Here is a 25,533-nt window from a genome sequence, read left to right on the forward strand (position 1 = left end):
ATATATATATATATATATATATATATATATATATATATATATATATATATATATTGTGTGTGTGTGTGTGTGTGCGCGCGCTCACAGGCATTGGAAGAAATTTTTGTTTACATTAGAATTTATTTCCCTTTCTGATGAGCAGATTTTAGGGTTGTTAAAGTGCTAGTCTCCAGGAAATCTCTCTCCCCTAAAATCGCAAAATATATGAGTCATACTTCCTCTAAGAACCCCAAATGAACAGTTTGATTCCCATTTGTATTTTTTGATTTTCACTTAAAGCAACACACTCCTTTTCACTCATGTTTACCTCCAAAACAGATCATGAAAATAGCAGGATTTTCACTCACACACTAGCTGACGGTCTACAAATTCAGCACCTACTACAAACCATGGTGAGCAGGCAGCTCTGTGATGGGGTACTGTTAATACAGACATGAATACAGGAAATAAAAAGCACACCAACGTTGTTGGGGTTGGAGGTGTGACTCAGGTGGTAGAGCACCAGCCAATGAGCAAAAGCATCAGATACCAATTTTGAACAAACAGAAAAGAAAATTAAAAAACCACAAGTGTGGTGTTTGTGAAAGAAGACAAGATAAGGCCAAAGGACATTAGCTGGGTTTTACAGGTCACCAGGTTAGAGGAAGGCCTAAGAAGGGGCATTCAGGAGCCCTGGGTATGGACAGTATGAGTTACTTCAGGACATGGAGGTAATTCAGAGAACAGGGACACAGGGAAGAGTAAGGGAGAGAAGAGGGAAGGCTGGATCTTGGACATAGCTCACTTAGGCTTTATCCTACAAATACGTAGCTATCCCTATGAAAAATTCCAGTAAGATAATGAATTATAAATTCTATTCCTTTTCAGCACCACATTCTTCCCTCATTTGCATTTCTTGCATCTTTCAATTATGCAATTATGGCTCATTCATTTAGTGCCAAGTATCTGTCATTTTCATGCTCTGCCTTTTTAATATGCCATGACCAAAAGCTGCTATCAAATGACAGCAGCTAGTCATTAGAGTAGAAAAAAAATTAATTTCCAATGTCTGGATGACCTTGATCAATGAAAGAAAGATAGTTTTCCATTTAAGAATCAAAATTAACCCTTCTGCCAGTTCAGAGGGTGAGATTTGCAAACAATGACTTAAAAAATTTTGCAATAAGTTCTTTTCTTAGTTCGTCAGAATTGGTAACATGTATAGAATTCTGCATGACTCATTAAGTTCTATACCTCAAAATATACATTTAGAATCTATTGCCAGAAAGTCATGACTTAGGGAAATAAGTAGTGGAGCTGTCAAAAAAAAAATCAGCTGTTATCTAACTGCTCTGGGAAAGGCAATCAATGCATGCAGGTAAGTTACCGAGGAAAGATTTCGTTTGATGAGACCTTTCGTGGTAGCAACTTCCTTCTCCTGGGAGAGAAACTGCCAGTAAAGAGAGAATGGCAATTTACATACAGAGCTAGGCTGGTCTGCCCAGACCTTAGTCACTGCCTGCCTTCTTGAGACATCCCGGGAAATCCCTGATGGGAAAAGAATAAAAGCTAAAATCAGAGGTTCTGTTCTTAAATGTATTCTGTGTAGTGAACCTCCAGAGACACCTCTGTTCATTTTTAATAAAAAAAAAAACATTGTTGCTGTTTTTTTTCATCAGGAAGTGGAGGGTGGTATTTTTAAAAAATCAAATGTTGAACGTTTGATCTCACCTTAAAAGAAATCCTTAAGGGATTTTTTTCCCTCCTCCTCCTCTTTGTCTTTTTTTTTTTTTTTTTTCTCTACAAGACACCTGGAAATCCAGCTTCCATGTCTGTCCAGGACACACCTGGAATAAAGGGAGGAAGTCCTATGGAGAATGCAGAGGTAAGAACTTTCTGGGGATCTACTAACCACATCCAACCTTGCTAGCCTTTCCAGTGATTAACTGTGTCATAGCAAGAGCAGACAAAAAGGCAACTTGCTTTCTTTAAGATCTGCTGTCTCTCTGTCTTTCTGTCTCTGTCTGTCTAGCTCTCTGTCTCTATGTCTCTGTCTCTGTCTGTCTGTCTGTCTCTGTCTCTCTCTCCCTCTCTCTCTCATTTCTTTTTTTGGTATGTGCCCCAGTCCTGGGGCTTGAACTCAGGACTGGACACTGTCCTTGAGCTTTGTGGTTCAAGGTTAGCACTCTACCAATTGAGCCACAGCTCCACTTCTAGCTTTTTGGTGGTCAATTAAAGATAAGAGTCTTACCAACTCTCCTTCCCCAGGCTGGCTTTAAACCTAGATCCTCAGAGCTCAGCTTCTGAAGTAGGTATAATTACAAGCATTAAGGCACATTTTTTGAATGTAATCTTAGCTATAACATGGCTCTAAATAGCAAACAAAATTAAGAAAACTAAGAAAGGTGTTCACATGTGTATAAAATATCATCACATCCTAAAATATCATCAATAATTTGAAATAAGATAGAGAAATACAGTCTTATAAGTTATTGTTTTCCTTTTTTTGTTTTAAAATTTTGTGCCAATGCTTATTTTACAAAATGGATTGATTAAATTGATTATTCATGAAATTCTATGCTAATTGTGTAGATGCCTTTATCGTTTGAAAGTGATTTTGGTAACTAATTCATAAGTGTTCTTAAATAGGAAGTGAAGGTGGTGCATTAACTTGGCACTGTGAAGCACTGTGGAGTGAGGATGGCAGCTGGTAGACTCAAGTTGTTTCGTTAGTTCATTTGTTTTCTTCAGCGCTGAGGACCAAACCAGCCCTCAGTACTGGCAAAGAACATACTTTACCACGATGTACACCTCAGCCAGCAAATCAGATATTTTCTTAAGTCATACTCTAGTGATTGGCTAGATGGAGTTTGGAGACAATTGTGTTTCCCTTGTTTATTCATTTATTTATTTTTGCTAGTCCTGAGGCTTGAATTCAGGACTTTAATACTGTTCCTGAGCTTTTTCTTTTGCTCACGGTTAGTGCTTTACCAGTTGAGCCATACCTGTACTTCCAGCTTTTTGAGTAATTCTTTGGAGATAAGAGTTTCATTAATTTTCCTGTCTGGACTGGCTCCAAATAGCAATCCTCAGATCTCAGTTTACTGAGTAGCTAGGAATACAGTCATGAACAAATGCCTGGCTCCTGTTTACTTTTCATATTGTGTGTGTGTTTGTGTGTATGTGTGTGTGCCGGTGCCGGGGCTTGAATTCAAGGTGGACACTGTATTCTCAGCTTTTGTTGTTGTTGGTCATTGGGCTTGAACTCAGGGCGTGGGCACTGTCCCTGAGCTCTTTTGCTCAAAGCTAATGGCTAATGCGTTACCACTTTGAGCCACAGCCCCACTTCTGTTTTGCTGGTGTTTAATTGCAGATAAGAGTCTTGTGGACTTTTCTGCTCAGGCTGGCTTCAAACTGGGATCCTCAGATCTTAGCCTCCTGAGATCTAGGATTACAGGCGTGAACCACTAGTTTGAGCTTCAGCTTTTTTGCTCAAGGCTGGCACTCTACCACTTTACCCATACCTTTACTTCTGGCTTTTTGCTAGTTAATTGGAGATAATAAGAGTTGATTTGTCTTCCTGGCTGTCTTTGAATCTTGATCCTGGAATCTCAAACTCTTGATGAGCTAGGATTACAGGTGTGAACCACCTGGATAGGTTTCCTGTTCATTGTGGAGACTGCTAACTCCCAACCATTTCTCTTTCTTTCTGTTAAAGTATGCTCAATCATCAAGAAGAAAGAACTTGCCGAAGTCTCTAGAGCATAAGATACAGTGCTTGGAAAAACAGAGAAAAGAGGTAAGTTAGAAATATTAGTCTAGTTTCATGTGTTTGGGGTTAATGCTGGAGAGTAAAATAGTGTGTGTCAAAACATTTATCTCCCTGAGAACAGACTTCATTATTTTGAGAGCAAATCCCTTTTTAAAAAGTCATTGTTTGTGTAAGAATGAATGAAAAAACTGACAAGAGTCCTAAATCTGGTAACTATAATCCTAAATTTCCCCAAACCTCCGTGAGTTCTCCAAAAAACTCTGTGAGCTTAGCCTTGGGTCCTTGTATGTCTTGACGATTGACATTCCTTAAGACTCAAACTTTTAGAGGCTTTCTGGAGTTGATTCAGGAGCTAGACTTTGCGAATGTGTATCCAAACACATAGGGGTTAAGGAATGTGGTCATAAAAATTTAAAAGAAAAGCCGGGCAACGGTGGCTCACGCCTGTAATCCTAGCTACTCAGGAGGCTGAGATGTGAAGACTGGGGTTCGAAGCCAGCCCAGGCAGGAAAGTCCATGAGACTCTTATCTCCAGTAAGCCACTAGAAAACCGGAAGTGGCACTGTGGCTCAAGTGGTAGAGCGCTTGCCTTGAGCTGAAGAGCTGAAGGACAGCACCCAGGACCAGAGTTCAAGTCCCACAACCCACAAAAAACAAAAACAAAGTCAGAAAAAAACATGAAAAAAAGAAATAAAAATATAAGCCAGAGTGGGGGTGGGGGTTGGCTGGTGGCTCATGCCTGTCATTCTAGCTACTCAGGAGGCTGAGATCTGATGATTGTACTTTGAAGCTAGCTCAGGTAGAAAAATCTATGAGACGTTTATCCCCAATTAACCACCAGAAAATTGCATGTGGCATTGTAGCTCAAAGTGGTAGAATGCTAGCCTTGAGAGAAAAAGCTTAGGGACAGTGCCCAGGCCTTGAATTCAAGCCTCACGACTGACAAAAGTAAATAAATAAATACATAAATAAGAATAAAAATTAAAAAAATAAAAACTCTAGGTGTTCACTCCCACAGTCCTAGGATCATTGTTCAAATCAGCCCATAAAGAAAAGGCCATGAGACTCTTATCTCCAACAGACTACCAAAAAAAGCCAGAAATGGAGCTATGCTTTAAGTAGTAAAGTGCTAGCCTTGAGCAAAAAGAGCTCAAGGACAGCACCCAGGACCTGAGTTTAAGTCCCAGGACTGGCACCAAAGCACAAACAAAAACAAAAACAAAGAGTGGTTTCTAAAACATTACTGGGAATAAACAGAAACTGTGAATTGTACTGGCTTGATTTTCTGAGCATAATGAGCGTTAGAACCTCTTCATGCTCTGGACAGCAGCAGTGAAAGAATAGCAATAATTTTACTCCATATATTCCATTCTTTGTGCAATTCCTTGTCTAACCCACCTAAGCACTGTGCCCTTCACATTCTCTGCTGTGAAGCTTCTGCTCTGTTTGATCCTGCATGAAATACAGCACCTTTTGGACAACCACTGCGCTAAGTAGAGCTGTAACAGTGTATAAAAATGCTAATCCCTAGAAGTTATAGTTATATAGTATTAGGTAGCCTTCTGCTAAATAACCCATTACCTAATAACTGTACTCTCTTGCTTAGCAATTAGAAGACAGTTTTCCTGGTCTTTGTGATTTTCTCCTAGGTGTCTGGCCCTTACTAGTAAGTGTTGGAATTTCCACGAATGTAGAAAACTATGAGCTTCCCTTTAGAGGAAAACTAACACAGAGATCATAGTGTTGTTTCTTCCTTCTGATTAGTAGGTAGTTTAAAAATGCTTAAAGTGTCTAGTCTAAATATTCCATTTACAGTGGATAGCCTAAATATTCCTAAGTATTTGTCTTGTGAAATAGGCATAATCCTTTGAAAATCTATATTTTCAAAAAGATGATATTATCTGTTGATATGATACTAATAATGTGTTAATTTTTAAATTTTATTTATTTTTATTATCTTTAAGTACTTCTGCAAAGGGGTTTCAATTCAACATGTCAGTTTATGAGCACAACGCATCTTGATTAATGTCACCCCTTCCATCATTCTCCCCCCTCTCTCCCAACCTCACCCATCCCCTTAATTTATCTGATTCCATTTTCACATACACACATTAAATATTGTGATTACATTCACTCATCATAAGGTATGAACTTTTTAAAGCACATTATTGGAAGTTGAAAGAGGATCCCACACATCCATCCCAGGGGACCACACAGAGGCAGGCAGGCACAGGAGAAAGATTATTATGAGGTTTATTAGAGGAGCCAGATTTCCCCCAAGAGGGAGCACATGGCCTTCATCCAAGTAGCAGTAGGGTCTGGTGGACAGGAAGTGAGGTAGATGGGAGTTCAGGTGGGTCTGGGAGGAGAAAGGGAGGAGCCAGCTGTATGGAGGGAACTCCAGGAAGTCTGGGTGGAGCTGAGGACCAAAGGTGAGCATAATCCTAACAGAAGTAAGTGATTATCTGTCTAGGTTTTAATAGAAATAGCTCGAGAAACAGCTCTCATTCATTAGTACATTTTCCCCAATATAACAATACTTTCAGTACTTTCTATAAACCAGACTCTGATAGTTTAAAATTACACAAATAAGGCTGGGAAGGTGGCTCAGTGGTAGAGTGCTTGCCTTATATGCATGAGGCCCTGGGTTTGATTCCTCAGCACCACATAAGCAGAAAAAGCCAGAAGTGGTGCTGTGGCTTAAGTAGTAGAGCACTAGCCGTGAGCTGAAATGCTGAGGGACAGTGTCCAGGCCCCATGACTGACAAAAAAAAAAAAAGATTACAAAATTAGATTAAAAATTAAATAGCTAAGAAAAGTTGCTAGTACCTATCTAGCTGACATGTAGCTATACCTAAGACTCACTAGTTTAATAGTTTTTCACAAGTGAACTAGTCTTGGCACAGTGAAGTTTCACATAATTAAATCATCCCAGATCCCTCAGAATTTGCAGGAAAGAATATCTTCTTCACCTATAGCTTCCAGAATTACTGCAACCTCAAACAATGATTTCATGTTGCCCGAAGGTACAGATCTCCAGAAATCCTTTCTTGACTCACCAAATTTTAACCATTTCAGCTCCTGGAAGTTAATCAGCAGTGGGATAAACAATTTAGAAGTATGAAAGATCTTTATGAGAGAAAGGTAAGTGTCTCTACTTCATCTTGGTGGGGCCAAGTATGTGAAGGTTCACCTGGCTTTTGGCTGCAAAGAGATTCTGTGAGTGGTTACATATGCACAAATGAGGGAAGGCAGTGCTGAATGACTAACCAGCTTCCTTGCTCAAGGTTTACAAACAGTCCTAGCTACTCAGGAGGCAGAGATCTGAGGATCACCACTTGAAATCATCCTGGGCAGGAAAGTCCGTGAGACTCTGATCTCCCCTTCCTTTCAGAAAAAAAGCCAGAAGTGGAGTTGTGGCTCAAGTAGAAGAATGCTAGCCTTGAGGAAAAGAAGTTCATGGACAGTGCCCAGACCCTGAGTTCAATTTCCAAGAACAGTGCTAGCATGCACGCATGTGTATACACACACACACACACACACACACACACACACATACATACACACACGCACATACACACATACACACACAAGATTTACAGTGTCAGGGCATTGTTTTGAGCATGTCTGAAGGAAGGTATTAAAATGTAAATTGCCTGTGGCAATATCTCAAGAGTTGTGCACATTTTCCTTCTCACAGAATGTCATAGTCTCTCCTTTGTTACTAGAAGCCATAAATACACAGGCTGAGATTGGGAGAGACTGCATCTCTAATGTTTTAATTGGATAACATTAAGTATTTTCCATAGATAATAAAATAAACACCTGTAGAACATACCTGTAATCCAAGCACTCAGGAGGCTGAGGCAGGAGAATCTAAAATTCCAGGCTAGCCTAGACTAGAGTGAAGCACTTCTGTCTCCTGTCTCCAAAACAAACAGATGAAATGAACAAAATCTCTCTCTCTCTCTCTCTCACACACACACACACACACACACACGCTAAACATTGAAAGCTCAGGAAAAATGGGGCTCATCCCTCATCTCTGGAAGGCATATGATCTGTCAAGAAGCTTATTATCCTCTCCCCCTTCTCCCCCTCCTCCTCCCCCCTTCTTTTTGCAATCAACACTAGCACACTATCATTTGAGCCACACTTCTACTGCCAGCTTTGTAGTGGTCAACTGGACACAAGGGTCTCACCCGTTGACTTTCCTGCCTAGGCTAGCTTTGAACTCTGATCCTCAAATCAGAGCTAGAGCTAGGATTACAGCCGGTTCTGGGTGAGGGCAGCTCCTCCCCACAGTACGGGTCCTGGAGGTACCCCAAGGCCTGCAGCCATGCCTGGCCTGGTTGTGATGACTTTCCTCAGGTCGCAGAGCTGAGAGTGAAGCTGGCCGCTGCTGAGAAACTGCTGGGCACACTGGAGAAGGAGCGCCCCCAGAGTCAGCAAAAGGGGGGCCTGCAGGAGGACCCGCAGCATGGCTTGCAGCCCTACCCAAGGCCGCAGGAAAAGGTGGGTGGGCCCGGAGCCCAGGAGTGGCAGGGTGGGAAACTTCCTGTCTGAATGCACATCTGGATCCACATCTGCTAGCCGGGGTGAGTGGACCCCAAATAAAGTGGGGTTCCATCTCTGAAGCAGACAGGAGGGGGTGTCCAACACATTTCCTCTTGGTTGCATGAATAGGCAGGGAAGAGAAGGGACTCAGGGATATGGTGGGCATGTCAGCCTAGGACAAAAGTGATTCCCGCCTTTGTTTCATTCATATACTGTGGGTGGACATCATAATGCCTCGTATTTAGGCGGTAGCTCTTTCGGTTCCAGGACCTCATATCTGTGCTGGCTGTTGCATTGTTGGAATTGGAACCCAAGGCCTTACACCTGTGAGGCAAGAACGCTCACATTGATCTACATCTGTGTGTGTGTGTGTGTGTGTGTGTGTGTGTGTGTGTGTGTGTGCCAGTCCTGGACTTGAACTCGGGGCCTGGGCACTTTCCTTGATCTTTTAGTTTCAAAGCTAGTACTTGATCACTTGAGCCACAGCTCCACATCCAGCTTTTTATTTTCCTGGGAGTGGGGGGTGTTTGAGTGGAGATAAAATTCTAAGATTCTCACAGACTTTTCTACCGGCACTGACTTAGAACTTCTATCCTCAGATCTCAGCTTTCTGAGTGGCTAGGATTAAAGGCATGAGTCACTGGTTCTCAGCTCTAAGACAGATTGCTTTTTCTTCCTGGTTTTGCTTTCAGCTATTGGGCTTCATGGATCCCGTAGACAAATATGAAGCTCTAATTACCCCCTCTTTTCCTTAGGTATAGTAAGAAACAAGTCAAAATATCCTCAGGGTTAGTTACTACCCATATCATAAAGCACTGACACTGTTTTAAAACATGCACAAATCTTCAGGTAAGGACCAGAAGCAAGGTGGATGGCAGTCTAGGATTTCCTAACCTGTTGAGTGTCATTGTCACAATGATACTGAAAAAAAAAAAACATGCAACATCTAGATCAAGTCCTTTGTCTCTGCGATCTCAAACAATGAGTACACAGACACAGAGGGAGAAGTAAAGTGGCAAAGATTTATTGATGAAAGCAGTGCTCTGGCTAGAAAGATTCTCCCAGAGGAGAATCGTTCAGGGTTAAAAAGGTTTGTTTCTCCAGGACAGAGAGATATGTGACTCTCAAGATCATTGGACAGCCTGTAGCCATAAGCAGACCCCAGACCCAATCAGAGCAGCCTGGCCAAGCTCCTGTGTGTCCTTTATCCCCTCTAATTGGGTGCCCATTCTGCCACACACCTCTAGGATCCAATGAGCTTGCTTTTCACGTGCAAGTCTTCCAGGGACAATGGGCTATGATGTGATGCCTAGTGGCACAGATGTGTGAGTGCTCTAGGCTGTGGTGATTCAATGTCCAGGGGTCTGCACACGGGACTGCTCCAGACCATGGTAATGTGATGTCTTGGGATCTACACACAAGACTGCTCAGGGCCATGGTGATGACAATGTCTAGGGGCCTGCACACAGCACTACTCAGGGCCATGGTGTGAGATGCAGAATCTTTTGCCCTGATTACACAGCCAGGCTCTTTTTCTGCTTTCAACAATCAATGGGGAAAACTGGATTTAGCACTCTTTTCTGTCCTATACAAACCCATTCTATTTCCAATCACACCCTATATAGAGATTTTAGTAATTTTCCTTTCATGCAGTAGGGACCATTTCCTAGCTGAATTTCTTTCTTTCAATTACTCTGAAGTAGCAAAGGCTCATTTTCTAAGTATAAAAACTCTATTGTGTTTATATAAGAGCACACAGAAATGTTTCTACTTTTCAAAAAAATAACTTGCCCAGATTTCTTGTGATGTAATAATTGCACTGGGAAATACTTACCACTAACTACCACTTATGTATACGTCTCACTTAACATATACATCTCATCTTGAGTTGTCTACTTAGACTGAATTCTCATTACAAATCCAATTTCTTCCAAAAAACCTTACTGTCTGCTATATAAAATGAAAGGGTGACAGATTATATTATCTTGCCTACTCCTTTATTTGACCAGTAAAAATGACTATTGGGGAATCTTGATTTCTTGATTTCTCTGGAGTTCTAAGCAGCACGAAGTTTTGGTAAATGACAGCTACTTCAGTCTTAATTCTTTCCTCCATCCAAACAACATTGCTTAAATAAGATGTTAGGAGAAAATGTTGTAGCTCTGTTTGTGTTGTATGTTGGAGGTACAAAAACTGCCAGCAATTGTGGATGGAGCAGGGTTTCTACCTCATCTTTGACTTGATTGATTTTGGTCTTGTTTTCTTGTTTCTTTACTTCTGAAGGAAAATGAGAGAGTAAATGAAGAATTACAAGAACTGAAGAAAGAGAACAAGCTTTTGAGGGAAAAAAACATGTTGGTAAATAAGACAAAGGAGCATTACGAGAGTGAAATTCAACGCCTCAACAAGGTACCAGAGCAATCTGAGGGCCGGGGCCAGGGTAGTGTAGCAATGGGAGATCACAGCTCAGGCTCAGCAGGACATTCTCCATGCCTTGCAAACCACTATGCTCTATAGCTTATCCTTTGGGAAATTTATGATCCTGCATTGGATCACCACACACAGAAAGAGAAATTACAGAAAAGTTATAGAAGATAGTAAGATCTACCTTTCTTCTCTTACCCATTCTCCTTTTCCTCCCTTCTTCCCTCCCTTCCTCCCTCCTTCCCTCCCTCCTTCCCTCCCTCCCTCCCTCCCTCCTTCCTTCCTTCCTTCCTTCCCTCACTTGCTTTTCTTCCTTCCTTTCTTCCCCCTTCTCCCTTTCTCCTCCTTTCCTTCATTGCTGCTTATGTTCCCTACATATACACACGAGGAAGGACTTGATATTTAGAACATTCAAAAGCTTTTGTATTTTCTCATTGAACTCGTGTCAATTTGAACATTTTATTTTTGTGGCATCAGCATTTATAGTTCACAGAACTTTTGAAAGAAACTGAGAAGCAGCAATTTTATAATTTATTAATCCCCCAAATCTCAGTGAAAAAAGTTAGCTTGAGTAAAATGTCATTTTCTCAAAGACTTTCCTGGTTAACTAAAAGTACGTACTTTACTCGCATGTAACCTTATTAGAACTTAATATACAATATATTTTATTCATTATCTGATCTGTTTTCTATCTCTCACTCTTGATGGCAAGCTCTCTGAGGGTGGGATTTGTTCATTCTGGAAACTTCCACACTGTAGACATAGTGTCTAGAACTCACAATACATATAGGAGCTCATGAAAATGTCTCTAAAAATCAGAAAAATAGTGGGTTTCAGAGGTTCATGCCTGTAACACTGGCTACTCAGGAGGCTAAGATCTGAGAATCACAGTTCGAAGCCAGCTTGGGCAGAAAAGTTCATGAGACTCTTATCTTCAATAAGCTTACCCCTCCCCCCCATAAAAACAGCAGGAAGTAGAGCTGCAACTCAAGTGGTAGAACACTAACCTTAAGCAAAAGAAGCCTGGGGACAGAAGCAACTAATCCCAAGGTTCAAGCCCAGAATAAAAAAGAAAAAAGTATTAAGTTGTGAAAGAGGCCTTTCTCATATACATCAATACCTAATGAAATGTAAGATATTATTGTTCTTGGATTTTACAATTAAATACTTTTGCCTCTTTTACTCCTGTGATAAATAGAGGTTACTATGTCAGTTTGGATGGCTGAACATGTGCTAGTTCTCTCAATGTACAATTCGGAACTTAACCCATTGATACACCGCATCTGCCCATTGACCCATTCATTCACTTATTTGAAATGGTTACATGTGATAAAAGTAATTAGTACATGGTTTTCAGAAATCCACATTACTATGTGTACTCAATTCAATTTAGTTGCTCTGAAGAGTATGCAAGAGTTTTGTTGTTTTTGTTGTTGGTCCTAGGGACAGGTCGGTGTCTGGTCACGTCCCTGAGCATTTTTGCTCAAGGCTAGTGCTTTACCACTTGAGCCATAGATAATCATGGCTTTTCTTTCAGTAGATTAGAGATAAGAGTCATACAGACTTCCCTGCTTGGGCTAGCTTAGAACTACAACCCTCAGATCTCAACCTCCTGATTTAGCTAGGATTACAGAAGTGAACTACCAGCACCCAGCCCAAAGGTTTTTTTTGTCTATATCAAATTCTTACAGAGAACCCTGATGTTTAGCTAGAGTGATAAGATCTGCTTGGGACAGGTCAGCCAGAGACGTTCGGGGCGTAGTCAACTTGCCTTGCCTGACAGCTCACCACTGTGGGATGGGTAGATCTCTGTAGGATGTTTGTGCTGATAAGAAATGAATATTCTAGAACAGGTTACAAGGAAGTTAGAAAACCCCTTGATGGGATAATTGTTTGCTAGGCTCACTTTTCATTTATGACTCATTGGAAATATTTTGGAATAGGATTAAGGTAGGCCAGGAAATGAAAATAACCAGATCTATAGAAATAGCCCAGTCATAGGTGTACAATATGGGACCATCATATTTGCTTGTTGTTGTTCATGGTGAGTCAACCTATCCTAGATTCTTCCTACCATTATTCACACATCTGAAACATGTGAACTCTTCTGACATTTCCTGGAACAATGTAGCTATACATAGATTCAAACACTAGAGCATGGGGCTCTCAATTTGAACCTCAGCACCCTAAAAGAATTCTGTTAAACATACATTATTAAACAATTTTTAGTGCTTTTTTTCTGTGCCAATACTGGGATTTGAACTCAGAGCCTTACATTCTGGCTTGGCTTTTCCACTCAAGGATGGAACTCTACTATTTGAGCCCCAACCCCACTTCCAAATTTTTTACTGGCTAATGAGAGATAAGAGTCTTGGGGATTTTTCTGCCCAGGCTGACTTTGAACCTCTCTCCTCAGTTCTCAAAGTTCTAAGTAGCTAGGATTACAGGCGTTGAGCTGCTGATGCCTGGCTTGTTTCTTTCTATTCTTTTTTTTTTTAATCAGTTCTTTGAAGGTTTGCCAGTGGCCACTTTGCCTTTTTTTTAATAAGTTTTTTATTGTGAAAATACTGTACAGAGGAGTTACAATCACATGAGCAAGGCAATGAGTACATTTCTTATCAAGTATTGTTGCCTCCTCCTTTGTTTTTCCCCTACCATCCCTTCCCTCCCACCTTTACAACTACACCCCCCAACATAGTGTCTTGTACATTTCATCGTTGCAATGAGTCACCCTGTATCTCTATTTAAACAATTTGTTTTTTCCCTTCCATTCCCCAAATTATACCAACATCAAATACTTGAGGAAGAAAACAGTTTGTATTTCTCATGCACTACTCTGAAAAATGAAATTCATGTCAAGCTAGGCAGCACATGCATATTACAAGAACATCTGTCAGGAAATGCCCAGCCTTCCACTAACCACTCCTCCTCAGGCTTCAAACCTGCCTTCTCTCTCCTGCCTTTATGTCTAGATGCTTACACATGCAGGAGGGTGACAGCAGACAACCAACACACACCACCGAAGTTCCTCAAGACACACAGAAAGTGAATTCTCAGAGCTCTGAAAAAAAATTTCTATATGTTCAGAAGATTTACTTGACTAATGAGCAAATAGTTAAAATGGCCACATGAGATGACTATCATGATGTTTTAAATTCATTTTTATTGAGCTCATTGTAAGATAAAGGGCTTCAAATAAGAGACAGTGCCTTTTACACTAAGTGTGAGCTGTGTGTGAGCATCCCAAGTTAGAGAGTGAGGATGATAATCTTGTCAGTAAATATATTTCATTATCTCCTATTTGCTTTCCTTCTCCTCTCTGGATAGTACACATTACTGAATCTAGGAACAAGCCAGTGAATTCTGGATGTTTTGTGTGTATGTCAGTCCTGGAGCTTGAACTCACGGCCTGGGTGTCAACTCTGAACTCTTTTGCTCAAAATTAGTATTCTACCACTTGAGCCATACAGTTCCACTTCTGGCTCTTTTTTTTTTTTTTTGGTAGTTAATTGAACATACAAGTTTCATGGACTTTGAGCCACAATCATCAGATCTCAATCTCCTGAGCATCTAGGATTACATGCATGAGCCACAGCACCCAGTGGATATTTTAACAGAAGGTAAATGGCTGTGGTAGGCTTTGGCTTGATTTGCTGAAGGAGAACAGAACAGAAAAGCAGGTTTTGCAGTCTGTGAGACAGTGGTCTACATGTGATCGTTGCTGAGAAATTCTTCTGTCTCCTTGGAGACATGCTGTGATATTCAAAAAGCATTTTGAGCAAGGTGCCAGTGGCTCACATCTGTTATTCTAGCTACTCAGGAAGCTGAGATTTGAAATCACCTGGGTCAGGAATGTCTGTGAGAGTCTTACTCCAATTAACTACCAACAAATCCAAAAGTGGTGTTGTCACTCAAGTGGTAGAGCACTAGCCTTGAGCAAAAGAAGCTCAGAGACAGCATCCAGGTCCTGAGTTCAAGCCCCAGCACAGGCACAAAACAAAACAAAACAAAATGAACAACAAGAAGTATCCTTGGACCTCACCTACAATTGTCCTGGTTCAGGATTTCCAGAGCCAGTGACCAGGATGGATGTGTTTCCTCTGAATGTTTTAAAATCACTAATGGAGTCTACATTTGGTCAAAGCAGACAATCTACAGAAAGACAATAGATTAATTTACTTTTCATAGTTGGCTGGGAGAGGGGGAGGGCGTGCAGCACCAAGTATGCCCTCAAACTAATGAGGATTGAACAATAGAAGTATCATCAGAGGGGAAAAGAAGACAGATTCTGAAAAAGGCACAGACAGAAAACCTGAGAGGAGAGAGTGAGCAGTCTGGCTGGGAAGCAGCCTTCATAGCAAAATGCTGCCTGTGGTTGCAGTGGAACTGAGAGCAATAACTATGAGGAATGCTTGAGGTATGGCAAGTCTCAGACCAACAGTATGCTTATCTTACACCACAGGTTCTTCAGGATGTCTTGAAAACCGAGAGTTCTTCACTTCCCTGGGAATGTTCCAGGCTGGGCAAAGGGGAATGCAACCACTCCGAGTTGAGGATAGAAATGGAAGTCCTCAGGCAGCAGGTGAGGAGCTGGAGTGAATGGTGAGCAAGAAGAGAGCTGGGACCTCTTGTTCACGCTTCTTTGGAGAAGTGTGTATGCTTTTTTGTTGAAAATATGCCATGGAAAATGATTTCTTCTCTTTTCTTTGTTGTGCTGATCCTGGGGCTTGAACTCAGGGCCTGGACACTGTTGCTCTTTTCGCTCAAGGCTAGTGCTCTACCACTTTGAGCCACTTCTGGCTCTTTTGGTAGTTAATTGGAAATAAGAGTCTCACTGACTCTCCTGCCTGAGCTAGCAGATCTTCAGATCTCAGCTTCCTGAGTAGCTAGGATGACAGGATGTAGTAGTAGACAGAATGACAAGTGCCTGGCTCATGTCAAAGGTTTTCATACTCATTGGAGTGAGAACTATCCAGATTTAAAGCTTGATAGGAAAAATAGACATCAGCTAATTCACTTTGATAATTTCATAAAAGAGGGAATGGAGTCAAATGGCTTACCAGATTTGCCCAATATCATGCAGCCAAACATGGGGGCATGTTTGACTCACCGGGGCAGTTGAAAGAGAAGGCTTTGTGTAGATCATATTCCCTGAGCAGTCATGACCGCTGACTGCTGCATGTATTTAAGCTAGCTAGGGTTTGCTGAGCAGAAGGGCCATCTGTGTCTACTCCCATTTGGTTTCCTGTGGGTTCAGTCAAAGGCTGTAAGAGTCTATGTATAAGCGGAGGGTGCAACTAGGGATCAGGGTCTCTGAAGTACACGCTGTCAGTAGTCTATTCACAGTGGGGTAGAAGATGTCACTAGAACAAAGGCTGGGAATCATACTTTTTTTCTTCTATGTTCCTGGGTGTGATTTGAAGAATGCTTTGGCTTGGAGTAAGTGCCAACCAGTTAAGAGTGATGCTATCTTGTTTTCCAATACTGGAGTTTGAAGTCAGTGTTTCACGCTGGCTAGACCTCTTGAGCCACATCTCCAGCCTTTATTGCTGTGCTTATTTATTTTTTAATTTTTTATTCTAAAAGTGATGCACAGAAGATTTACAGGTTGTTTCATTAGTCAGGGCATGAGTACATTTCCTTTTGAACAGTGTCACCCCCTCTCTCATTTTCTCCTAGTTTTTCTGCCCTCTGGAACCCTTCCTAGCCAAGTTATATAGTTCATTTCCAACCTAGTGTCTAGTGAGTACCACAGTTGAATTGGTTCATCCTTTGTCCCACCATTTCTGTGTTTCTCCTTCCCCTTCCCAAATCAGATAAGCTTACATACAAGACAAAGGTTACAGAAATCTAAAACAGTGACATAAAAGGAAAAAAAAAACAGGAAAAAGATCTGTGAACAGTACACTAAAAATCCTCTTGTTTCAGTTTCTTGGAGTTCATTTCTGTGCTTATTTTTGAGATAGGGTTTTACTTTTTGCCAACACCAGCCTGGATTGATATTCTCCTATAGTAGTTGTTGTTGTTTTTCAGTCATAGATCTTGAACTTGGGGCCTGGGAACCTGAGCTCTTTTGCTCAAGGCTATTGCTCTATTCCATGAGCCAGGGCTTACGTGCTCTGGTTTATGGTAGTTAATTGGAGATAAGCGTTTCATGCACTTTTCTGTCCAGGGTGGCTTTGAACTGTGATCCTCAGATCTCAGCCTCCTCAGGAGTTAGGATGACAGGTGTGAGCCACCAGTGTCTGGAAATAGTCTCCTATTTTTATGCTTCTGATGTAGCTAGGATGACAGGAACATGACACAGAACCTAGTCTTTACTGTTAAGATAGATTCTGGCACACTTTGTGGTGCATGCTGGCCTCAAACTGTGATCCTCCTGTCCGTACCTCTTGAAGGCAGGATTATATAAGACACTGGTGCTAGGCACAAAGATTCTCCATGCATATGTGAAAATCCTGAGTGACTGAGTTATTGTTGTTGCTACTCATGAACTTGCCATGACTTCAATAGGAAACAGCCTATGTCTAAAATCTAAGCAACTCAGCACACTCGATGATAGTTTTCTCATCATCCCAGTTGAATATATTTCATCATATGTATGGCTTAAAAGTAAACTAATGAGAAGAATAAGGGTAGCATTTAGATTATTAAGACTCTGTTCAAATGCTCTAATCCTAAATCATTGTTGATACCAGCCAAGATTCCTTTGGGGAAGGCACTGTTTATGTTCACCACTTGTAACATCTGTTGTTGCTCACACATGATGACTCCACCTGTGAGGGAGTTGCATCTACCCATGGAGAAGCGGACGGGCTCATGTATGACACAAACTTCAGCAGGCATTTCTGTTCTGTGCAGTCTCCATAGAGCGCACCAGATCCATCTCCTTAAAGCCTAGAGGTTCTGTTATTTACTTTCTGCACCCACAGTTTGAACAGACATGTTGTTAATCAGATACCAGGTCATGTCACTTGGGACTCTTTGGAACAGTCACACTTTACATGTACAAAGAAACAGAGAATCTTGACCCCTACCTGACTAAAGGAGCAACATTTCTAGCGTGCTTAATTCTGATCATATGGGCCTTCCCACTGGGCATGCGCATGTACATGCTAATTGCTTACAGGACATTAGTCTAGCTGGGTCTGGAATTGCTCCTCAATATATATATGTATATAAATATATTTATTTATATATAAATATATTTATGTATATAAATTACGTATATAACTATATTTATATATAAATATACATGTACATGCTAATTGCTTACAGGACATTAATCTGGCTGGGTCTGGAATTGATCCTCAATATATATATAAATATATATATGTATATATTTATATATACATATTTATATATATAAAGTTAACATTGAGGATATATTTACATATCTATAATATATAAAAACACATTTATAGTATATATACTATATAAACGTGTATATATGTACATGTATATATATGTATACATATGCCTACATGTAGTTTCTTTGAAATATCTATTTAAAAATATCTATTTAAAAATTTTTAATTAAAAAATTTTAAGTAATGCCTTAACTTATAAGTCTATACACATATCTCAAGATATACAGAGAGTGTTTAATTTTTTCTCTCTCCCTATTGCATTTTGCTCCATCATTACTGATTTAAAGTGCTTCTATTTTCAGGGGAGATAAGAATGTTTGGTGGTACTAGTACTGGGACTTGAACTCAAATGGGCCTTGTAATCTTGTTTAGCATTTTTGTTCAAGGCTGGTATTCTACTATTAGAGCCACACTTCCACTTCTTGCTTTAATTGGAGATGAGAATCTCATGGACTTTTCTGCCTGCTCAGACTGGCTTCAAACAGATCCCATCCTCCTGAGTAGATAAGATGACAAGTGTGAGCCATTAGCACCTGGCACATCAAAATTCGGTGTGCTGTCCAATGTATGCTAGACTCAAACATAGATCTAGCTACCAAGTTTTAATATCAGGACATATTTAAATCATAGGCTTATAGGAATACTGTTTAATTCTCTTAAGTGTTAGTTGCTTTCATAAATTTACCTGCTAGTCTCCAAGCTATCAATTAAGATTGCCAATTATAAGGAACATAAGGGTATTTTTTTGTTTTGCCTTGGTTTTGTTTTTTTAAGACTTTTAATCACTTTTCTAGAATGCTTGGAATGCCTCTGCTGAAGCATTCCCCTAAAGGACTGTGATGTTCCTTTTTAAGCACAGCACTTGTAAATACCTTTCAAAATCCTGCCAAGATGCCTTGATAGCCTTTTGATTTCTATCGTGTTTTCAACTTGTGATTTCTATTTGGTAACTGCATTGAGTTGTCCTCCTTCAGAGGGATACTTGCTGTCACACACAGACAAGTGGGGAGCCCATGGAGGGGGGTGGCGGGGGGGGGGTCCTCCACAGTGGAGGGGGCCCAGAGTTAATGGTTGGAAGGAATGTTTGGAATATGCATGTTTTACTTTGAAATTCCTGATGCATTCTCAAGAAGAAAAATTCAAGAATGGCCACTCTAAAAGCTAAAAATATATTTACCTCTAGCTTTCCATGATGAAGAAATACACATGAGCTCATGGCTATTAATGCCTTTGATGGGAAAAGTCTAGACTGTACTTTCATTTCCCACCCCATTCTCTCTTTTATTTTGTGCCAGTCCTGGAACTTGAACTCTGGGACTAGATACTGCCTCTGAGTATGTTTTCTCAAGGCTAGTGCTCTAATACTTGAGCCACAGCTCCACTTCTGTTTTTTTTTAAATATATATATATATATATATATATATATATATTATTGTAAAGATACTGTACAGAGGGGTTACATTAATGAGCAAGGTAATTTGGTGGTTGATTGGAGATCAAAGTCTCATGGACTTTCCTGCCTTGTACTGGCTTTGAATCTCAATCTTCAGCTCTCACCCTCCTGAGTAGCTAGGATTACAGGTGTGAGCCACCAACACCTGGCTACAGATATTTTCTTTGAAATCATTCAAGTGCCGAAAAGAATGCAAGCTAATAGTAAGTTATTATTATTTTTTAGGTACAAATATATGAAGAAGACTTCAGAAAGGAGCGATCAGATCGAGAAAGACTTAATCAAGAGAAAGAAGAACTCCAGCAAATTAATCAAACGTCTCAATCCTTATTGAACAGGCTGAATTCTCAGGTATAGGTTGAAACAATCTTTGCTAAACACACGTGACTTCTCTTTTCTAATTTTTTCTTCAAATTTAAGCCTTTTTGAACACTGTTAGTGGACATTGGATTTTTTTTTTGAGAGGTTAGCACCTGGGGTGAAATCATTCTTAAGCAATTTTGTAATGAGATGAAAAAGCCTGGGAATTTCTTTGAACTTTAGTACATTAAAGAATTCACCCTCCCCTAAGAAATTAGATTCAAAGGTCTTTTACAGAATAGAACTGTGTGATCTTTTTTCTCTCCTAATATTTATCTTGGTAAAATGGGAGCTGAGCTACCTACTTCTCAAACACAGTAAAGTGGTTTCTAAATTCTTGTCATTTTCTTTCAAGAGCAGTACTGGAATGTTCCACCCTTCCCAAAGCACACAGATTTCTAAATTCTCTGAATATATCTAGTGAAATTGAGACTTTGGTTCAGTGAGATTCCAGATTGAGTGTGACTAGAGCATGTTCAAGGAAGACAGCTTAATGAAATAGAACATATCGAGGGGAAGCAAACCAAGATTAAGTGCGATTGAATATATTAGAAGTCTACTCAGGAAGCCACCACGATGAGTAAACACTGGTGTTAATGAGGGAAAATGTAGCTAACGTAATTTTGACTTATAAAAATGAAATAAACCGCAACATTGTTGATTTGCAAGCTCATGTCATGCCTTTTAATAAAGAGGAAATTGGCGTGAGACATGCTCAAGACTTTTAGTCTTCAGAGAAATTTTAAGCTATTAGACATCTTCCTTCTAATATAAAATAGATTGAACTAAATTCAATTTCTTTTCTGATACTTTTTCCATAGTGAAGTTGAAATTAGACACCCTGGAGATTTATTGACAGAACCATTTCCTCTAAGAAATTAGAAGGGAAAAAAATAAAGGAATTTTGAAGGAATTAGAAGGAATTGAAATATAATTATATAATTTTCTGGAAATAACTTATGCAATCTAATAAAAACACAACAATGGCTGGAAAAAGTTCTGACTCTTCTTGTTGGAGAAATTGCTCTCAAATTTTACTACCTACTTCCTTAATTGGTTTTAACTTGTCAGTGCACAAATTATTTTACTTCCTACCGTAGTTTAAGTTTATAAATTGGTGTCTAAGATTGGTAATACATCTGACACTATAGAATTCTTAGCCCAGTCAAGAACATAAATCCATGGACTTAACATTTTAGAATATAATCCATAGTAGTTTTCATGCTTGAGGCATCTATAAAGTAATTCTTTTTTTTTCTTTTTTGTCAGTCTTGGGGCCTGAACTCTGGGCCTGAGCACTGTCCCTCAGCTCTTCAGCTCAAGGCTAGTCCTCTACCACTTGAGCCACAGCACCACTTCCAGCTTTTTCTGTTTATGTGATGCTGAGGAATCGAACCCAGGGCCTCATCCATGTAAGGCAAGCGCTCTACCACTGAGCCACCTTCCCAGCCTATAAAGTAATTGTTGATTGAAATTAATAAAACAAATTTATTTTCACAGACAGTATAGCATAAAATTGTGTTTATAAGATATGGATCCATTTTAAGATCTGATCTAAGTGGTAACTTAAACTATAAAAATTGCTTCTGGCAGCCTATCTGGGCACTGGTGGCTCATGCCTGTAATATTAGTTACTCAGGAGGCTGAGCTCTGAGGAATCAGTTTCAAAGCCAGCCCAGGCAGGAAAGTTTGCAAGGCTCTTATCTCCAATCAACTAGCGAAAATCTAGAATAGGAGCTATGGATCAAGTGTAGAGTGCTAGCCTTGAGCAAAATGCTCAGGGACAATGCACAGGCTCTGACTTTAAGTCTCAGGACGGACACATGCACACACACACACACACACACACACACACACACACACACACACACACATCAACCTAACCAATTATTTTTCAAGAGTCTCATTCATTCTAGTGAAACAATAGTAGAATTCACAAAGAGATACCATGGATGATTCAGTGATCTGTGTTTACTGTATTAATAGTATTTTAAACCCTATGATTTAAGAAAAAAAAAGGAACTGAGGATCATATTATCTGCCATTCAAATGAATCTTTGTATATGAAGTCATTCCAAGGCTAATTACATCCCAGGTATATTCACCCTTTCTTGAAGGGTGTCAAAGACAATAACAACAGTAAGGCCTCAGTGTGGGCACAACGAGGTCCTGAACATCTTCAGAACGGGAGAGTATTGAGGGACCAGACCTCATACTCCCTCCTCTTATGTTTGGCTGCTCTTGACCTAGAGGGAGTTATTTGACTTTCCCATGCTTCCTTCCTTCATCTGTAAAGTGAGAAATTTGGACTCATTATTAATCTCTAAAATGTTTCTCATACCTCTTAAACTTCTGCCTCTGAAAATAAATGACCTAACTGCCACATGACTCCCCAGATTTGTTCTCAGTTGGCACAATAGTATCTCCCCAGTTATTTCAGCCTCTTAGAAGTTATTGCTAACAGCTTCATTAGATGTGTAATTACCATGCTACCTTCAGTTGCTTTAATCTAAGTTTGATGCTGTGTGTATCTGTGTGTGTGTGTGTGTGCACGTGCATGTGCACGTGCGTGCGTGCGTGCGTGTGTGCTGATCCTAGGGTTTGAATTCAGGGTGCCAGGGTACAGTCCCTGAGCATTATGCTCAAGGCTAGTGCTCTACCACTTGGGCCACAGCTCCACTTCCAGCTTTGTTGATGGGTCATTGGAGATGAGAGTTTTCACAGACTTTCCTGCCCAGGCTGGTTTCAAGCCACAATCTGCAGATCTCAGCCTCCTGAGTAACAAAGATTACAACACTGGCTGTGAGTTGATACTTCTTTATGCAAGATATTTTACTGTGTGCCTTAAGAGGATTAAAAAGAACCTGCTTCTTATTAATAGAGGACCACACTCCAGGGAAAAATATACACAGCCTCTCCTCATCATTTGTAAACTCTACACTGCCCATTTTTCTTGTGAAAATACACGTATCACCCACACACACACACACAAATAAATATTTGTGGTGCTCTATGGTGCATTCATCAATAGAAGCAGAATAGTAGAAAACTTGAGATACCTAACACACATCATGCTGGGCATTAAGGTCAGACAATGACAACACTCTATCTTTCCTATTTCAACTTGCACGCATGCAGTAATGGTGTCCTTTTGGTCTCTTTAATGCATTTTTGTTTTGTTTTGCTTTTTAATTTGTTTTTGCTTTCTGGAGCTCAAACTTGGGGCTTTGGTGCAGTTAGATTCTTCTAGGGGTGTGAAGGCAAGATGAGGTAGCCAGGCTGAGTGACTTTTAGATGACATTGGCCCTAAATAATGGAAATACATAAACAAAGCTCTGTAACTTTGAATGCTTTTCTCAGCACTCTAAGCCCTTGGGGACTCACTGTGTAGAAAACATGTAGATCAGTGCCTAGTTGAGAAGCACGCACACAACTTCAGAAACTTGGTGAAAGTCCTTAATGTCAGGTGTGAACAATTACAAATTCACCCAGTAAGCCAGAAAATTGCTCCTACCTGCATCTCTAAAATGGATTAACTCAAGATCAACAAGGATAATAGCTTTCACAAATTAGAATCATAACTTAAGACTATCCAGCTTCCCAAATTTTATTTGGGAGTTTCAAGATGGAATCAATATATGGTTCTTTCTTTGGTGCCATTCCTGAGGTTTGAACGCATGGTTTGGGTGCTGTCCTTGAGCTTTTTTGCTCAAAGCTAGTGCTCTACCACTTGAAACAAAGTTCCACTTTTGGTTTTCTGGTGGCTCATTGGAGATGAGTCCCACGGAGTTTCTTGGCTTTGAACCCCCACCTTCAGCCAGATCTCAGCCTCTTGAGTAGCTAGGATTACAAGTGTGAGCCACCGGTGCCCAGCAAAATGTGGCTCTTTTTATTGGCATTGTCCCAGTGCCTGACCCTTGGGAAATGAGTAGGTCATGGATTACTGAATCAGGGCCAGAAACCAGTGATTTGAAGTCTTTCTATTGAATAATGGTTTTGCTTTGTTTTGTTTTTGTAGATAAAAGCTTGTCAGATGGAGAAAGAAAAACTAGAAAAACAACTAAAGCAGGTGTGTTTGTTTTCTCTAAGTTCTCTTGTCCTATAGGAAACACTCCCTCCTTCCCCGACATTTCATCCCTAATACAGAATATCTCCTGGTCCCAAAAGAAAGAAACTCCACCAAGCTTTGGTATAGATGGTATACAACAACTCATGTTGTGCATTGCCAGCTAAAATGACAATGGCAAGATACTGCTTACAAACCACCAAGGCCTTTCAACTATCACACGCAGGGAAAACACCTAATTTTCACAGCCCATTAGCAATACGGTAAGTCTTAGAATGTTTTCATTCACATGAAGACTTCTTCATGGTCCCACCAACACCTGGGAAATGCATTTTCTCTTTTTAAATTTTTCTTTCCTTGTGTTTTTAGCCACAACTTTTATTTTATTTGTATTAAGTAGTTGTACAAAGGAATTGCCAGTCAACAAAGCAGTTTATGACTGTGATGCATCTTAATCAACGTTGTTCATGTCTTCATCCTTCCCCAAGGAAATAATATTTTCTTTTGTTTTTTCTTGCAACTTACAGTGAAAAAGCGCATCAAAGATGTCATATCTTTCTAAAACAAAACAAAACAGAACGTTTTCTCAGACACTGAACTACTCTATGCAGAGAAATACTTCTCTTCATTCCTAATTTATTACCTAGAGTTTCCTTATGTCACTTGAAGTCAACTTATTTTATGGCTCACTGGATGGTTTACCTTCCGTGAGGACCATCTGTAATGAGAACTCAGAAACATAAGCTGGGTGACAGTGGCTCACACTTGTAACCCTGCCTACTGAGGAAATGAGATCAGCTGGAAGCCAGCTCAGGCAAGAAAGTCTGCAAGACTTATCTCCCGTTAATCACCAAAAAGCGAAGTGGAGCTTTGACTCAAGGGGTAGAGTGCTAGCCTTGAGGGAAAAATAAAGCTTAGGAACAGTACTCAGGCCCTGAGGTCAAGCCCCAGGACTGGCACCAAAAAAAAAATCATAGAAAAGAAACATACAATTAATTGAATGTCTTACCAGTGTTTCCAATTTTGTCAAAATGGAAAAATATCTGGTGTCAACTTAGAGAGGACTTAGCTTGGGGATCTATCTTTTCAGGAGGAGTTTGGAGGCTGCCGTGACTTATTTACTATTTTAAGTTAAAATTGCTTCAAATGAAACCTGCAGCCTGACACCCCACTACACTTAGCAAGAATCAGCAGCATTCCCTGTGTTCCCCCACATCCAGTGAACTAACTGCCATCCTTTCCCCCAGAGGCATTTCTGTAAGTGTGGTGTGGTTTCCTATCTGATGGATTCTTGGGGACCAACAGACTCAGGGGCTACTCGAGATCCATGCAAGCACCCCGTAAGTAAGAGTCCTCTTCCTGTAGGGAATCTCTGGGCACCTCTGGAAGTTTGACATTCTATTGTCTACAGAAAGAGCAGCCCTCTGATTAGCCAAGTTCAAGTGGTTGAGTTCAAGTTCAAGTTACCCTTGGGACTGAATCCGCATGACATGTCTATATCAATCAATTAGCTCAAGGATAGCAAATTCTTTGAACAGCCATGACATTTTAC

The 25,533-nt window shown here is 40.3% G+C and overlaps 1 protein-coding gene across 1 annotated transcript in view; it reads left to right on the plus strand.

Moving 5' to 3' along the window:
• Positions 1-25,533, plus strand: part of Tnip3 (TNFAIP3 interacting protein 3) — a 79,634-nt gene that overhangs the window by 45,413 nt on the left and 8,688 nt on the right. The window contains exons 4-12 of the mRNA XM_013022115.1: positions 1,787-1,864; positions 3,698-3,778; positions 6,830-6,895; positions 8,123-8,266; positions 10,592-10,717; positions 15,195-15,314; positions 19,781-19,906; positions 23,934-23,984; positions 25,229-25,321. Coding sequence (XP_012877569.1) covers positions 1,787-1,864; positions 3,698-3,778; positions 6,830-6,895; positions 8,123-8,266; positions 10,592-10,717; positions 15,195-15,314; positions 19,781-19,906; positions 23,934-23,984; positions 25,229-25,321 — 885 coding nt within the window. The remainder of the gene's footprint in view (positions 1-1,786; positions 1,865-3,697; positions 3,779-6,829; positions 6,896-8,122; positions 8,267-10,591; positions 10,718-15,194; positions 15,315-19,780; positions 19,907-23,933; positions 23,985-25,228; positions 25,322-25,533) is intronic.

The sequence above is a fragment of the Dipodomys ordii genome, unplaced genomic scaffold (genome assembly GCF_000151885.1).
Source record: "Dipodomys ordii isolate 6190 unplaced genomic scaffold, Dord_2.0 Scaffold60, whole genome shotgun sequence".
Taxonomy (NCBI): Eukaryota; Metazoa; Chordata; class Mammalia; order Rodentia; family Heteromyidae; genus Dipodomys; species Dipodomys ordii.